This window comes from Lepidochelys kempii, chromosome 1 (assembly GCF_965140285.1).
Source record: "Lepidochelys kempii isolate rLepKem1 chromosome 1, rLepKem1.hap1, whole genome shotgun sequence".
NCBI lineage: Eukaryota > Metazoa > Chordata > Testudines > Cheloniidae > Lepidochelys > Lepidochelys kempii.
This window is the reverse complement of record NC_136380.1, coordinates 249231632-249247268: the sequence shown is the minus strand read 5'-3', so window position 1 is coordinate 249247268 and position 15637 is coordinate 249231632. Positions and strand designations below refer to the sequence as shown.

At 47.0% G+C, this 15637-nt stretch overlaps 1 protein-coding gene across 5 annotated transcripts in view; it reads left to right on the top strand.

The window, feature by feature from the left end:
* LOC140902437 (uncharacterized) overlaps nt 1–15637 on the top strand; it is a 57968-nt gene that overhangs the window by 7944 nt on the left and 34387 nt on the right. For all 5 annotated transcript variants that reach the window (XM_073322547.2, XM_073322513.2, XM_073322504.2 and 2 more), the window contains exons 6-11: nt 817–923; nt 1248–1374; nt 4067–4187; nt 5059–5144; nt 6059–6183; nt 7165–7224. In XM_073322547.2, the coding sequence (XP_073178648.2) occupies nt 817–923; nt 1248–1374; nt 4067–4187; nt 5059–5144; nt 6059–6183; nt 7165–7224 (626 nt within the window). The remainder of the gene's footprint in view (nt 1–816; nt 924–1247; nt 1375–4066; nt 4188–5058; nt 5145–6058; nt 6184–7164; nt 7225–15637) is intronic.

The following is a 15637-nucleotide window of genomic DNA, read 5'->3' as shown; positions in this document are numbered from 1 at the left end:
GACTACACTGGTCAGGGAAATCTTACAAGAACCCTACCAGGAACGTGCCTGTAGACACATAGTTGATGCTAGCATGGTTTCAGAATGAGTGTCGTCAGGGCCTCTGATATTTCACCTGCCTTTCTTTCCAATTCTTTCTCTCCACAAGGCTCAACTTCTTCCTCTGGAACACCTATATTTCCCAAGGGAGATGGTAGCTTCTCTTGACCTTTCTCCCATCCACAGAATGGTGTGTATACCATTTGATGTTGCTTGCTAGCCAGTAATTCAGTCCAATGGGAGCTGGCTGCAACCTTTGTAGTAGCAAGCTATGCTGATACAGACTATCAGGGAAGCTGAAGTTATTGGGGATACTGATAAATATGCTTCGCTCTCTGTACTCAGGTGAGACTCTCTTGCAAGCAAGCAGGATTGGGCCCTGGTCAGTGCTTAGGATGGGTGACCCATAAAGGACAACCTAGGATGCTGTAGGAATATGACTTTTTAGTGGCATTCTCCCTTCTGAGTCAATACTAAACCAAGTGCTCCAGCACAGTTTGAAAGTGCTGCCTTTCGGATGAGATGTAAAACCAAGACCATGATCCCTTACGGTCAAGAAAGATCCCACAGCACATTTTGCAAGTGAAGGGGTATCACTCATCGTGTTCTGGCCAATGTCCAAATTTAGAGAATTATATTCCTCTTATGTAAAATTTGCACTGCAATTTTAATTGGACACAACATTCTTCTTCACTTCCATCTCCCCAGCAAGGGAGGAGAGCATGACGATTAGGAATGCAACTCTCACTAACACAAAGGCTACTTGTCCCTTAACAGCTATGGATGTGAGTGCTGACCTGACCGAGCTAGGACGCACTGCAGTTGCTGTGGTTTCCGCAGGTGTTAAGTCTATTCTGGACATTGGTAGGACGCTGGAATACCTGGTAGGTAGCACAAGTTGTTGTGTGGGCTGCTGAAAATGAAGGCAGAGAACCAGTCAATCCCCAATAGCCCCACGGTTCTTGCCAACATTGTCTCACCAAGCCAGGTTCTAAGGCCATTGCATTTTCCTCCACAGTTACGTATCTGACTCTTTGCTTTGAAAATTACTGTGCAATATCTAGACTAGAAAAGAGGATGTGTAAAACTAACCAAATTCTATTCTACAGTGTAGCAATTCTTAGCTGGGTAGGTGGGAAAGTAGCCACTGTTGGTGGCTCTTCATTCCATCTGCTGATTATTTGTTCATCTCATCTTCACTGTTGTAGGAGACTCAGGGTGTGTGCGTGGCTGCCTTTGGGGAATCAAGGGAATTCCCTGCCTTCTTCTCCCGCCAGAGTGGTTTCCAAGCACCGTGTCAGGTGCAGAATGAGGAGGAGGCTGCCAAACTTATTGGTGAGTTTGCAGTGGTGAAAGGCCCAAGCTGTGAAGTTCAGATTTGGATCAGAAGGCAGAGGTTCATACAAATTGCTCTGTCTTAATGATTTATTTTCTGTGTTAATTTCACCTGGCGAGGAGGCTGTCCAGAAGAACAGCTTTCCTGTCCCCTTGCTTTGGAAGCAGCCAGAAAAAAAAGCCTCAGCCTTTAGATGGAACCAACTAAGCAGAAGTTACATATGCGCTGAGTCAAGGGTGCTGGAACAACTGGTATAGTGGGGGTGCTGAGACCCACTGAAGCAAACTGTAAACCCTGTGTATGATGGAAACCACTTCAAGCCAGGGGGTGAAGCAGCACCCCCAGCAGCCCCAGTTTCAGCACCTATGCTCTGAGTTGCATAGAATTATTTACACACACCCTGGCACTCTCACATACATGCAGTTTGCCTGCTCTGAGGATCTGGAGGGGTTTCAGGTGAGCCCCTTGTTAACAAAGCTGGCCTCTGGACCTCAGGAAGAAGAATCACAGCTTTCCCTACCAAAAAAAAAAAAAAAGTCTCTGTCCCTTTTCATTGCAAAGATGGACTTGAAAACATAAGCTGGTGCAAATTGATTGCTAGGGCTGAAGGCACTATGCAGCTGGTCTCTACTTCTGGAGCAGGTTGGGAAGACAAACAGATTTTCCCCCCACCACACACACACACGGTCTTCACTTCTGGAGCAGGCTCTGGAAATTTTCCGATGGAATGTTTTCCCATTGATTTGCTGAAAGCAAAACGTTTTGTAGAAATGCATCATGTCACCTTTGATGAAAATTAGTTTTGAGACAAAAATAGAAAAAAAACATTTCAATAAGGTTGAAACATGCCATTTCGATTTTTTCAAAACAGAACGTTCTGATTTGCTGTTTCAAAATGACTTTTTGTTTCAATTTTTTTGATTTTCTCTTATGAAGTCTAATAGAAAATAAAAAAATTGAAACAAAAAGTCATAAAGTCAAAATCAGAAACAAACTATTTCACTTTATCAAAACAAAACACTTTTTTTCTTTTTTGGAGTATTTGTTTGTAGGGAATGTTTTTTGTTTTCAATCCCTTCTGGAATGAAACAATTTTGAAATCGTGAAACTCCCCCTGGAATGAAAAATCTGGGTTCAGCACAGCTCTGGAGTTTAGTTTGGGTATATCCTGAAGAATCATCTCTCTAACTCTCCCCCAAAATCCTCAGTGTAGCCCTGTGCATGGTATAATTTTGGAAAGAAACTGGTTACATATAAGGGGACAAGAAATTGTTTTGCAATCTGCCCAGGAGCATGAAGCTGGCTGTGCTTGTTAAAATCTTCAGCCCTCTCTGAATTCAACCACTATTGCTGCGATCACTGCAGCTACTGCAAAGGGAATTCCTTCCTTATGTTCCCTGTCACTGGGGAGACCCCACATGGTCCCTGCAGCCCCTCCAAACTTCCATAAGCAGTCATAGAATCATAGGATCGTAGGATTGGAAGGGATCTCAAGAGATCATCTAGTCCCTGCACTCAAGACAGGACCACACATTTTCTAGACCATCCCTGACAGTGGATGAGGAGACAGGCCAAGCTGCTACAGCACTATATGGGAGTCCTGTGGCCACAGCAACCTATTATTCTGGCCAGAGACTGTGTGTCTGCCCAGTCCCAGCCTGAAGTCAGAAGAGCTGGTATGAGGTGCAAGTGTGGAGCCATGTTCTCCCACTCATCCTCATACTTCACCATATTGGGGAGACCGTCTTGCTTACATACAAACCAGCTAGGAGGGACCTCCAGTGGCCAGGGGAGACCTGCCCACCTTAAAAACCAGAAGGAACTTATTCCCCAACTGACTACCCAGCCCACCGCCAGCAGGGACCTGCTACCCACCCACTCAACCATCCCACAATCAAGGCCACAGGAAATCTTGCCTGCCAGCACTGCCACTGTGAGGACAAGCTGCCAGGCAGGGGAACTGCTTAGGCAATATGTCTACACTAGCCATTTTCGGGAAATCTCCCACTGCTGCAGGACAACCATTGGCAGCAACAGTGGGAGCACTAGTGTAGACAGAGCACAGACGTTACCACCACCCACTCGTCTAACCCTGCTCAAATCAGGTCTAGACAACAAGGGAGCCCCTTCTTAAGATAGGAGTACTTGTGGCACCTTAGAGACTAAAAAATTTGTTTGAGCATAAGCTTATACAGTTGTAGCTCACGAAAGCTTATGCTCAAATAAATTGGTTAGTCTCTAAGGTGCCACAAGTACTCCTTTTCTTTTTGCAGATACAGACTAACACAGCTGCTACTCTGAAACCTTCTTAAAATGTTGTCTTCAAATCACTGCTTTCCTCACACATATACCTGACTTATACACAGACCTCCCCTCCCCGCATCAGACTTTACACATACAACCTACAGGCTCTTGTAATTTACATGTCCCCAGCTGTGCCTAACCCACAAAGGATGTGTGTGTTATAGCCCCCCCCGCTACGAGGCCTGATTCTTCTTTAGCTCAGTCGGCAGAGACTTGTGCTTTCAGCTCTGGAGATCACTGGCTCAATCCTTGATGTCAGGGAACATTCCATCACACTTATGCGCGCGTACGCTCTCTCTCTCTCTCTCCTATGCCTTGGTGCTTCACAGTTTGATTGGATTACTCAGCTCACACAGACACAACTAACAGCTGTCTCTCCTCTCTCAGCCAGCACCTTGGCACTGGGCATGGGCAGTGGAGTGCTGATTGCAGTGCCCTGCCCTGAGGAGGAAGCTGCTTCAGGACAGGTCATTGAAAATGCCATCCAAGAAGCTCTGAGCAACGCCCGGTGAGAAACACTCCAAACTTTGTCCTTAATTCACTCTGTGATAGTGACCACATAAGAGGCTCCAGCACTGATTTAGGAGAGGAGTTGGGGATATTTAATTTTTTTAAATTAATTTTAATTTTTTGTAATCAATGCCTTGGCACAGACCAGGGATGGGCATTTTAAAAGAGAACAGCATTGCCTTAAAAAAAATTAAATATCTCCATCTCCTCTGCTAAATCAGAATTTATGAGCAGACAAAGAAACTGTAAATACATTTGTATTTCAAAACAAAAATGATTTAAAAAGTAGCTCTCCCTTTCACTTTTCCCTGCATCTATTAATTGTGTGTGAAATTCACCCTTGTGCAGATGGCCAAAACAAGATCTATGGAATACTTGAACCCTCTTCTGCAGAGAGAGGTGAATTTCACTGCACATCAGTAATAACGCCTAAGCCCAAGCTAAGGAGGTACAGAAAAATACTGTTCTCTGGGGGTGAGGGAAACCCAGAACAAATTTTTAGCAGCTAAGTAGAAGGAAGAAATATCATTCTAACTACTTCGCTTTGAAAAATGAGTAGTAATTTAAAATCTATACTTAGATTATGTTGCAGATCTCAGGGGCCCCAGACTATTCTTGCTGTGATCATTTCTCCAGACTACACTGCAACAAGGATATAGTGCAGACTATGTCCTTAATCTCAGGTCTGGGTGACTCCTTGATATGGTTTTCAGTATAGTTCTATGTACTGTGTACTGAGGCTTGTTTACTGGGCCTTAGACAGCATGCAGTTATATAGCTAGATTATCTGTTAGTAACCAGTGCATCCACTCTGATGCCCTGCTAGCTCACTTCTTCCTATCACAAGGCATTTTTTTTTTTTTTTGCAGGTCAAAAGGGATCACAGGGAAAGAGCTGACTCCCTTTATGTTACAGAGGGTGAATGAACTGACTAGTGAAAAATCGCTGGACTCCAGTATCCTTTTACTAAAAAAAAAAAAAAAAAAATATTCCACAATCCCCTCCAAAAAATGTCATTGTACAGGTTGACCACAAAATACCATCACTGTTGCTAATCTGGAAACTTGAAAGCACAAAAACTTTAGCATTTCAAAACAGTTGAACGCACAGAAATAGTTGTTAAGCTTGTTAATAACACTCTGTCTCCCTCAACTTCTGTTGTAAGAACTAGTGACTGGCAAAGAGAGGAAGAGTTCTAAAGCCAAGGCTCCCCTGCAATTTTCAGGACAGGCAGTACACCAAACACCCAAGCTGCCAGGCTCTGTCAGTCTTAGAGAGAAGACTGGGCATCGTTATTATATGTCACTTGAGTAGCATTTGTGCTTGAGCGTACTGGAGTGTGGTCAATCACCCTGCATAGGGAGCCTGATTCCCCACTGCTTTGTTCAGTCAGTTACACTGATGCAAAGTGAGAGTTAAGTGCCAGCACATCAGTGTGTAAGTCTACTTGGTACAGGTGAGGAAAAAGGATGGCCCAGCAGTTAGGAAGTGCACTTGGGAGACATGGATTCAATTCCCTAGTCCACTACAGACTTCCTGTGTGATCTTAGGCAAGCCACGTAGGGCCAGATCCTCAAAGGTATTTAGGCACCTAACTGTTAGGCTCCCCATCTGATAGCGTTTCCCTGCGTCCGAGGTGCATAGTAAAGATAAATGCCTTTAAAGACTGTGAGGTGTCCACGCACTAGGGGAATCTGGCATATGTACAATAACTAGAGTGGGGTGAATCAGGACCAAGAGGTCCCCCTGTTTCGTTGTCCCAGTCTCCACTTCCTGTTCTCTCCCCCTTAGGGAAGGGAATTTCCAACACAGGCTTCTCCCAGGACAGTTTCTTGCTGTTCATTTCTTTAAAAAAGAATATCCATTCAGACATCGCTCTGATCCAGAACAATGCCAGAGTGGGCAGCCGCATAGCTGTGGCCCTGTGCAAGATCCAGACTGCCACAGGGAAGGGCAACCTGCCTCAGTGTGAGAAAGTAACTGCACTTAGGCCTGTGAGTCCTCTGCTCTTCCGTGTATAGTGCCTATTTAAAAATAGCATTATAGATAAGTTCACAGCCAGTGTCCAAAACATGGTAACTCTATCCACTGTGGGGCAAGGACCATCCATTCTGCTGTAAACAGCTGGAAAGTCTCTCTTTCTTCACTCTCTAATTTCCCTCAGGTGCTTTTTAAATCCTCTTCATTCTTTATTTTCATTCCCTCTTTCTAAAAGCTTCTCTGAGCCAAAGTCCTCAGTGATTAGCAGAGGCATTGGTCTTAGTCATCAAAGTGGATCCCTAGGACATTCAGCTTGGGTTTCCTACAAATCCCTTTAAGGTTCTACCTTGTTTTCACATTTCTCCCCTTCCCAGCACATATATACCTTTCCCAACACGTCAACTTAGTTGATGTCAATGCAAAGTAAAGTCATGTCTGCACTACAGAGCCTTGACCAATATAGCTATGCTGGCAGAGCCCCCTAGTGTAGGCACAGTGTAAACTTGCAGAAAGAGTTCTGCAGGCATAGCTACACCCCGTCCTCAAACAACATTAGCTAGGCTGACAGAAGCACTGTTCTGTCAGCCAAGTTGCATTTACACTGTTTGTTTGGGGTTTTTAAATTATTTTTTTCCACACTCATAACCAACATAGCTATGCCAATGAAACTTTGTACTTTTGGTGTTGTGTGTACACGTGTGCATCTAATACCCTGCATGCCTCAAGAAGTTTATTCTTCTTCTGCGGCTAGCTGTAAGGAGGAGTAGTTCAGAGGGTAGAATTCAGAATAGATTTTCCTTTCTTTCCAAAGGCACTCTGTGGAAGGACTGTCTGGTCTGGCCTAGCCAGATAAGATCAAGCCTTCACAGTATGATTTTCATCTACTTTGATAGGTTGGTGGGAGAGTGAGCTTGAGAAAAACAAACAAAACTCAGCACTTCTTCTGGCCAATTTTTTCCTCTACTTTCTCCTCCCCCCACCCCACCCCCATTAAGGTGGTGATTGGAGGCATCAACGTGGACTTCATAGCCAAGGCAAGGAATACCACCATACAGGTACTATATCTAAAGCACTCGTAGACACTACCATTCTCAACTACTTTCACACAAGTTCCAAGCCAAAAAATGTGTGTGTGGGTGTGTGTGGTGTATCTGAATATGGAAGTGCAGAGTGGGTGCCTAATGTGCCTTTATATTTGGGGAGGGTACAGTGTCATGTATTGGTGTAATACGGGGTAGTCAATAATAGGCGGACTGAGGGTCAAATACAGACCACCAGATGCTTCTGAATGGACTCTGGAATATTTTTATTTACTTATTATCATCATCATTGGGTTTTTTAAAATTATTTTCTCTTAAGTCTAGACATTGACTATACCTTGACCAAGACATTGGGACCTTGACAAAAGATAACTGACTACCTCTGGTGTAATGTGTGTATGTGGGCACACACAATAACCTAATCTGACCTGCATCCAAGCTGATCTCAGTGCACTTCATGGCAGGAGAGGAGGTACAAAAGTGGCAATATACCACCTTTGTGGCCCTCATGTTCAGGGGCTGTCTTCTGGAGGCAGCTCTGACCCATGTGTGTAAGTTAAGGCTGATCAAATTTACATCCAGCTGCCCCCAATCCCAAGGGGCTGTTCTAGTAGACCAGCTCATGCACAGAGCTGCCCAGCCAGGCTCCCCTTTTCTCCAGCCACATCCCTGGTACCAGATGCTAGAAGTGAGGTTATGGAACAGCTACTTCTGCAGCACCCTAGGATAACCCTTATACAGAGGCACTTCCCAAGAGGAAGTTTTTTGTCCTTTGCATCGCTATGGTTGGCAGCACAAACCAATGGGAGCAGGAGCCAAAATCTGGTCCAATGTCTATGTGTAGAGTACTGAGGGTAGGTTTATTTTTGTTTGTGTGTATAGCGCATGTCAGTGTGTCAAACTGTACAGAATACAGCGTGGCGAGTGAGTGTATAATGCAGTTATGGGGGGGTGTATAGGAAGCATGTGGGTATGGTTAGAGAACATTTACGTAGGGGGAACTCCTATCTGCGCAGAAACAAATCTTAAGAAGCCTTTCACAAAAGCTGCGGTGTTACAGTTACAGCCAATCTGCTTAACTAACTTGGATTTGGATGGGAAATCAATTGTAGTTTAGAAAAAATATAAAGTGGTAAATGTCCCCAGCAACTCATTCTCTCGCTTTTTTTTTTTTTTTTTTTTAAAGGAAGTATCTTTTAAAATCTATTTGGTGTCTCAAGAGTTTTGTCTGGAGCAGAATTGTGTCATCTCCATTTCAAAGCATGCCTGCTTGCCTTTTAAGTGTACATGTACTTTTTATTTTTTTGTTTTCTGATGGGAGGTAGTGTACAGTACAGCTGAATATGGCGTTATGCATTTATGTGAGTGTGGCAAAGTACCTTGTTCTCCTCAAGAGACTCAGTCCTTTTTAGCCTTGGAGACACCAGCTTGGGCAAGGCAAATCCTTGCAGGTAGCACAGGGTTCGGTTATTCCTTTCCCTGATCAGTCCCTTGTGTTTGTTTTCCTTCCCTTCTGGGGCGGAGGAGTGTAGCCTCCCTTCCTCCCTTGGTGTCTTGCTGCCCTTAGCCGACTGGCAGCTTCTCTCCCTCTCTCCTCCCATGCCAGGACCGGTTTAAAAAGGTCTCCACCAGTTGGAGCCAGCTGAACCTAATTAGCTCCCTAGCAACCCCTTTTCCAGCTGAACCTTATTTCCCCATGGTTATCTCCTCAGTGGACAGGGAGAGGCTATTTAATCCCCTCGGACTAATTACTACCCCTCCCTTTTTTGTAGCTGTTTGTCCTGGGTTTACCACACTGTTTTTCTTGGGTTTACCACATTCTCTCCCCTCCCACCCCCGCCCCACTCAACACTATGGGGTTGGGCTAGTTGAGTCAGAAAGCAGTGCACTCTCGATAGGCCATCTGCATTGCCATGTTGGATTCCAGACCTATGTTGTACTGTGAAGTGGAAGGGTTGAAGCGACAGGAACGAGCTCGTTACTCTCGCATTTTTGTCTTTTGTTTTGGTGCGTCCACTGCAGAGGGACATGGTCCGTGACAAGGTAAACCTCCGTCCTAGTAGATAGTAGAGTAGGCTTTCTACGGCCTATTGTACCGCCAGGCATTCCTTTTCCACTACAGCGTTCTTCCATTCCCTAGGCAGGAGTTTTCTACTGAGGAAGAGGACGGGGTGTTAGTCGCCTCTGACCGTTTGTGAAAGTACCGCCCCCAACCCTACTTCAGAAGCATCGGTTTGCAGGATAAACTCCTTCCCCCAGTCTGGGGCTACAAGTACGGGGTCTGTGCAGAGGGCCGTCTTCAGATCCACAATAGCACCTTCAGCTACGGCAGACCAATTTATTATGTCTGGGCCCCTAGCTTTTGTTAGGTCTGCTAATGGGCATGCCCTGGTGGTGAAGTGGGGAATGAACCGTCTATAGCACCCCACTAGTCCCAAGAAGGCTCTGACCTGTTTTTTCCGGAGGGATCGGGGCAACTTCTGTATAACTTCTAACTTGTTGAGTTGGGGCTTCACCATGCTCCTCCCCTCTATTTTCCCGAAGTACTTGGCCTCAGCTAACCCGATCGAACATTTGGAGGGATTCGCCGTCAGCCCCGCCTTCCTCAGGGTGTCCAGAACCGCTTCCACCTTCTCCAAGTGCATCTCCCAGTCGGGGCTATATATAATGACGTCGTCGAGATAGGCTGCCATGTACTTGCCAGGGGGTCGCAACAGCTTGTCCATGAGCCGTTGAAATTTAGCGGGAGCACCATGCAACCCAAAGGGGAGGACGGTGTACTGATACAGACCTTCTGGAGTTGCAAAGGCCGTCTTTTCTTTGTTGGCCTTGGCCAGTGGGATCTGCCAATAGCCCTTGATCAGGTCAAGGGTAGACATAAATCGTGCTTTTCCCAGTCTGTCAATTAGCTCATCTATCCGGGGTATAGGGTACGCATCAAATTGGGATACCTCATTCAACTTGCGGAAGTCATTGCTGAACCTCATACTGCCATCAGGCTTAAGCACTAATACCACGGGACTTGACCATTGGCTATGAGATTCTTCAGTGACTCCTAAGGTCAGCATTTTCTGGACCTGTGTCCTGATTGCCTCTCTTTTGGCCTCCGAGATCCGGTATGGCTTGATGTTCACTTTCACTCCAGGCTCTGTGAGGATGTGGTGATGAACCTCCGTAGTCCTGCCTGGCTTTTCCAAGAACACATCCTGGTTGCGTTTGATCAGGCTGATCACTTCCGATCGTTGTTCTGGAGTCAACCCCGGAGATATCCCCACCTGGTCGGGCTGGTTGCTTTTAGGGGATGGCGCCCCCAGCGCAACCACCGGAACTTCTCTATCCTGCCAAGGTTTCAGCAGATTTATATGGTAGATCTGCTCCAGATTCCAGCGGCCTGGCTGTCGGACCTTATAGTCGACTTCTCCTAAGGCTTCTATTATTTCGTATCACCCCTGCCACCTGGCCAGGAGCTTGCTCTCCACCGTGGGTATGAGCACCATTACCCGGTCTCCCACCTGGAACTTCCGGGTTGCCGCTTGGCGATTGTAGTATGTCTGTTGTGTCTCTTGTGCCTTCTCCATGTGTTTGCGTACAAGGGGGGCAACTTGGGCTATCCTGTCTTTCATCTGTAACACATGTTCAATGACATTTCTCTCTGGGTTCGGCTGTTCTTCCCAGCCTTCTTTAGCCAGGTCCAGTATGCCCCTGGGGTGGCGACCATATAACAGCTTGAAGGGAGAGAATCCCGTAGAAGCCTGGGGTACTTCCCTTACGGCAAACAGCGAGTAGGGCAGCAGAGCGTCCCAATCTTTCCCATCGCAACTAACCACTTTCCGCAACATGTTCTTCAATGTCCTATTGAAGTGTTCGACAAGACCATCGGTCTGGGGATGGTAGACCCATGTCCTGAGGGTCCGTATGTGGAGCATTGTACATAGGTCATTCATCAGCTTAGACACAAAGGGGGTCCCTTGGTCCGTCAGGATCTCCTTGGATATCTCTGGAAAAAATCTGGACTAATTCTTTGGCTATGGTCTTGGTTAGGGCATTCCGCAGGGGTACGGCCTCAAGGTATTGGGTAGCATAATCTAGTATTACCAGAATGTACTGATGGCCCCTGGCTGACTTCTCCAATGGCCCTACTAGGTCTATAGCTATTAGCTCAAATGGGGTCTCAATAATTGATAGAGGTACCAAAGGGGCCCTTTAGTGTGGTCGGGGCCCATGTATCTGGCATTCCGGATAGGATGTACAATATCGTCGGACCGCTGCATAAATGCCAGGCCAAATAACCTCTGCAGGATCCGATCAAGAGTCTTATTGACCCCTAGGTGGCCCCTGAACAAATGGCTATGGGCCAGATCCATCACGCCCCTCTGATGCTTCTGTGGGACCAAGAGTTGTTCTACGACTTGCTCTTGGACCCAGACTACTCTGTATAGCAGATCGTTCTTAATCACATAACATGGCCCTGGGCCCTTAACTTTCCCCTCCACGGGGACCCCATTTACCTCAACTACTTCTTTATGAATATTGTTGTATATTGGATCATTGGCCTGATCCTGACCAAAATTCCCGAGTGCGATCCCCATTTGTCCAAACTCAGGAGGGGTCTACCTCAGTCTCCCATTTGGGGAAAGCCCCTGGGGAACCCAGTTCGGCGATAGGATCGCCAGCCCAGTCCCGCTGTTGGTTGAGCCACCTCTTTCCCCTACAAGCATAGACTTCTGGTATTGGGTCAGGATCTTCGTCCCCCTCCTTTTATCTTCCCTCCGTTCCCTCCGAGTCTTCCCCGGCAGGGAGAACAAATCCTGGTCAAATTCATGGAAGGCCGGGGTGGGGGTGGGGTTAACTAGCAGGGCCACCCCCTGGGTCCCAGAGTCATTATTTTCTTCTACGTTCTCCCCGGAGAGAAGGCTATCAAATTCTGGGAAGTCTCATCCGATAAGGACTGGGTAGGGGAGTTTCAGAACTACTCCCACCGTCACCTTAGCGGGGTTTCTGCGAACTTCTATTTTTATGGGGATGGTTGGGTAATAGTTGACATCCCCATGCACACAGGATATTCCTGAGCACTTGGCCCGGGATAGTTGGTCCTGCCCTACCAGCTTCCCCGAGACCAACGTGATCACACTCCCCGAGTCTACTAACGCGGTGCTCTCTATACCATTCATCTTAATGGGTCTAGTGTACCTATGAGGGACCATCGCAACCCCAACTAGACCTATTAGATCACATGGTCCCCCTATATCTCCCAATTCGCATTACATGGGCTTTTCTAGATTCGGGCACTGGGCAGCGATAGGCCCTAATTCACCACAGGCGTAACATCGGTACCCTGCTCAGGGCAGCTCCCTATCTTTCGGGCTGCTGGGCTTTATCCCCCAAGTCTTTCTCCCTCAGTCCTCAAGTCTTTCTGGGACTGCCGGCTGCTCTTCCACCTCCTTCCTCCCTTCCATTATCCGGCCTGGCGCTAGGACAAACCGGGGCCTCGGCATGGAGACTTGTCTCCGATTCTGGTGCTTTCCTTCCCCGGTGATCCGAGAAAGTTCTTGGGCTGCTAAGTGCCTCTCTACGAGGGCAACTAGTTCATCATAGGAGGAGGGATCATTTTGACGGACCCATCCTCATATGTCCGGCGGCAACCCCCTCATGTACCTGTCCAACACTAGAATTTCCACTACCTTTTCCAGCCCATGGGTCTCGGGGCAGAGCCACTTCCGGGCGAGGTGAATTAAGTAAAAAAACTGGGACGTTGGCGCTTTGTTGTCCCGGTATTTCCTCTCGTGGAAGCGTTGGGCCCTTATGGCTGGCGTCACGCCTGACCTTGCCAAGATTTCCACCTTCAGCTGGGAGTAATCCATAGCTGCTTCCATGGTCATGTCGAAATAGGCCTTCTGGGCCTCCCCGCTCAGAAATGGAGCCAGGATCCCTGCCCACTGGTCTTGGGACCAGGCCTCCCATAGTGCCGTTCTCTCAAACGCGAAGAGATATCCTTCTATATCGTTGTCTGTTGTCATCTTCTGTAAATAGTTGCTTGCCTGCAGCGGCCGGGCCCCCTGGCGTCTGTGCGTCAGGGCTTTCAACTGGTTTACTACTTCAGTAAGGGTGGCTCGATCTTGGGCCACCTGGTTCATCAGTAATTGGTTCGTCTCCTGTTGGACACATACTGCCTCTTGTTGGGTCGCCATCTGTACCCTCGGAGCTTCTTGTTGGGCCGCAGTGGCCTGTATCAATGCCTTCACTACATCCTCCATTTTTTTTTTAAAACCCTGCCCTGAGATGGCTTGCCACCGAGCCTTACTCACTCACTATCCCACTGCTTACACCATGTGTGGCAAAGTACCTTGTTCTCCTCAGCAGACTCAGTCCTTTTTAGCCGTGGAGACACCGGCCTGGGCAAGGCAAATCCTTACAGGTAGCACAGGGTCCGGTTATTCCTTTCCCTGATCAGTCCCTTGTGTTTGTTTTCCTTCCCTTCTGGGGCGGGGGAGTGTAGCCTCCCTTCCTCAAAGGGTTTGGTGTCTTGCTGCCCTTAGCCTGCTGGCAGCTTCCCTCCTTCTCTCACTCTCTACTCCCACGCCGGGAAGGGTTTAAAAAGCTCTCCACCAGTTGGAGCCAGCTGAACCTAATTAGCTCCCTAGCAACCCCTTTTCCAGCTGAACCTTATTTCCCTGTGGTTATCTCCTCAGTGGACAGGGAGAGGCTTTTTAATCCCCTGGGACTAATTACTACCCCTCCCTTTTTTGTAGCTGTTTTTCCTGGATTTACCACAGTGAGGTTGAGTGGGACTCCTGGTTGGCCTGGTTTAAATTACAATGCACTGATTGCTGAATTAGGGACTAGGGGCAAAATCCTGCTCTCAAATATGGTATCCTGCTCTCCACACCTATGCAGGGGAGTAATTGCTGGAGGAATCCAGCATTCATAGCTAGGGAATGTGAACAAAGAGGTTATAATGAACACAAAAGTGATAAGATGTGGGCCATGCCAGATCACTGAGAGCGAATTCTAGAGCTGAGAACACCCTGTTTCTGGTCCCCAGGAGTTTTAACTGCGAACTGACAACAAAAATAGCCTTACTGACAGCAGCTGTGAGAGGGCACAGAGGAAGAAGCCATCTGTAAAATACAAGATCCCTAGTCTATTTATGCTTTTAGGACCAGATTTTTAAAAGAGCTCTCATTGTTCTGCATTGCCGATTCATATCAGAGCACTGGTGTGATGCACTCTCATCATGCTGTCCCTTTTAACAAGAAGACAGCTGCATTCTGTACTGGTTGTAGATTCTGAGTGGCTCTCAAGGATAGCCCAAAATAGAGCACTTGAAAAGGAAAGTAATCTAGCCTGCCGCAGAAAGGCCACATTTTTTTGGCCAGATAAAAAGATACAGGGGGAGGCAATGCAGCTACCATGGTACGTGGAAATCCAGGAACAGAGAAGAGTCTATTCTTCCAACCAAGAATGCACACCACCTTGACAAGAGGTGGATAAAGACCCTCAACAACAATGAAATCATAGTCCCTATTTAGTTCCCCAAAATGCTTTCTCCTGCCAGCAAGCATCATCTCTGTCTTGTCTTAAATAAGCTCAAGTGAGCAGGTTTTTATCCAGTTTCTATCTTAGAAAAACACAAGGAAACAGGCTCTGTCTGGGCTCAGCAAAAAAGAGAGAGAGCTGAGTATCACCTGCATAATTGTCCAAGGAGATCCAGAAACTGTTCCACATGGAGTCACCTCTTTTTGCTGTGAAAGCAGGTTGCTAGTTTTTCCATAACTGTAATCACCTGCTGCTTTAAACAGATGTTCTGTTTAATTTCTCTCTATTGCTGTACTCCTGACCAACATTAGGGGGGCGACAAAGCTTCACATGCTCTGATCTATGTACAAAGTGATGGTAAAAGAATTGTAGTGGCCACACTCTGTTTCAAGAGACTGAACAACCAGGAATTTGAAGGGTTTGCTGTGATGAGAAGAATGAAGTAGGGATTGAAGAACAGGGAGTGTGAATGTAACCCACACACCTCCTGGGTGTGGTGTTCTGTCCCATCTAATGGCATCGAGAGCACTTAGAGAGAGAGAAAATGAGTCTGCTCTACAGCCTTAGCTAACAGCCAGTTGGCTTTTAGCTTATGCAGTAGAGGTTCATGCATTAAGCTCCAGAGGTCCCCAGGTCAATCCCACTTGTAACGCCGACAGTGTGTGGGTTATATAGTTCTTTAGCTGAGGAAGCACATCCCGAGCTTCAGAGACTTCCCAGTTGAAATCCCGGATGAGCCCCCACTTGTAATGTCGACAGACCCCGGTCGCCCATAGGCAGGCTGGGATCTCTGGAGCTTGGTGCATGAGTCTCTACCGCATGAGCTAAAAGCCAACTGGCAGTTAGCTAAGGCTGTAGAGCAGATTCATTTTCTCTCTCTCTCTAAGTGGTC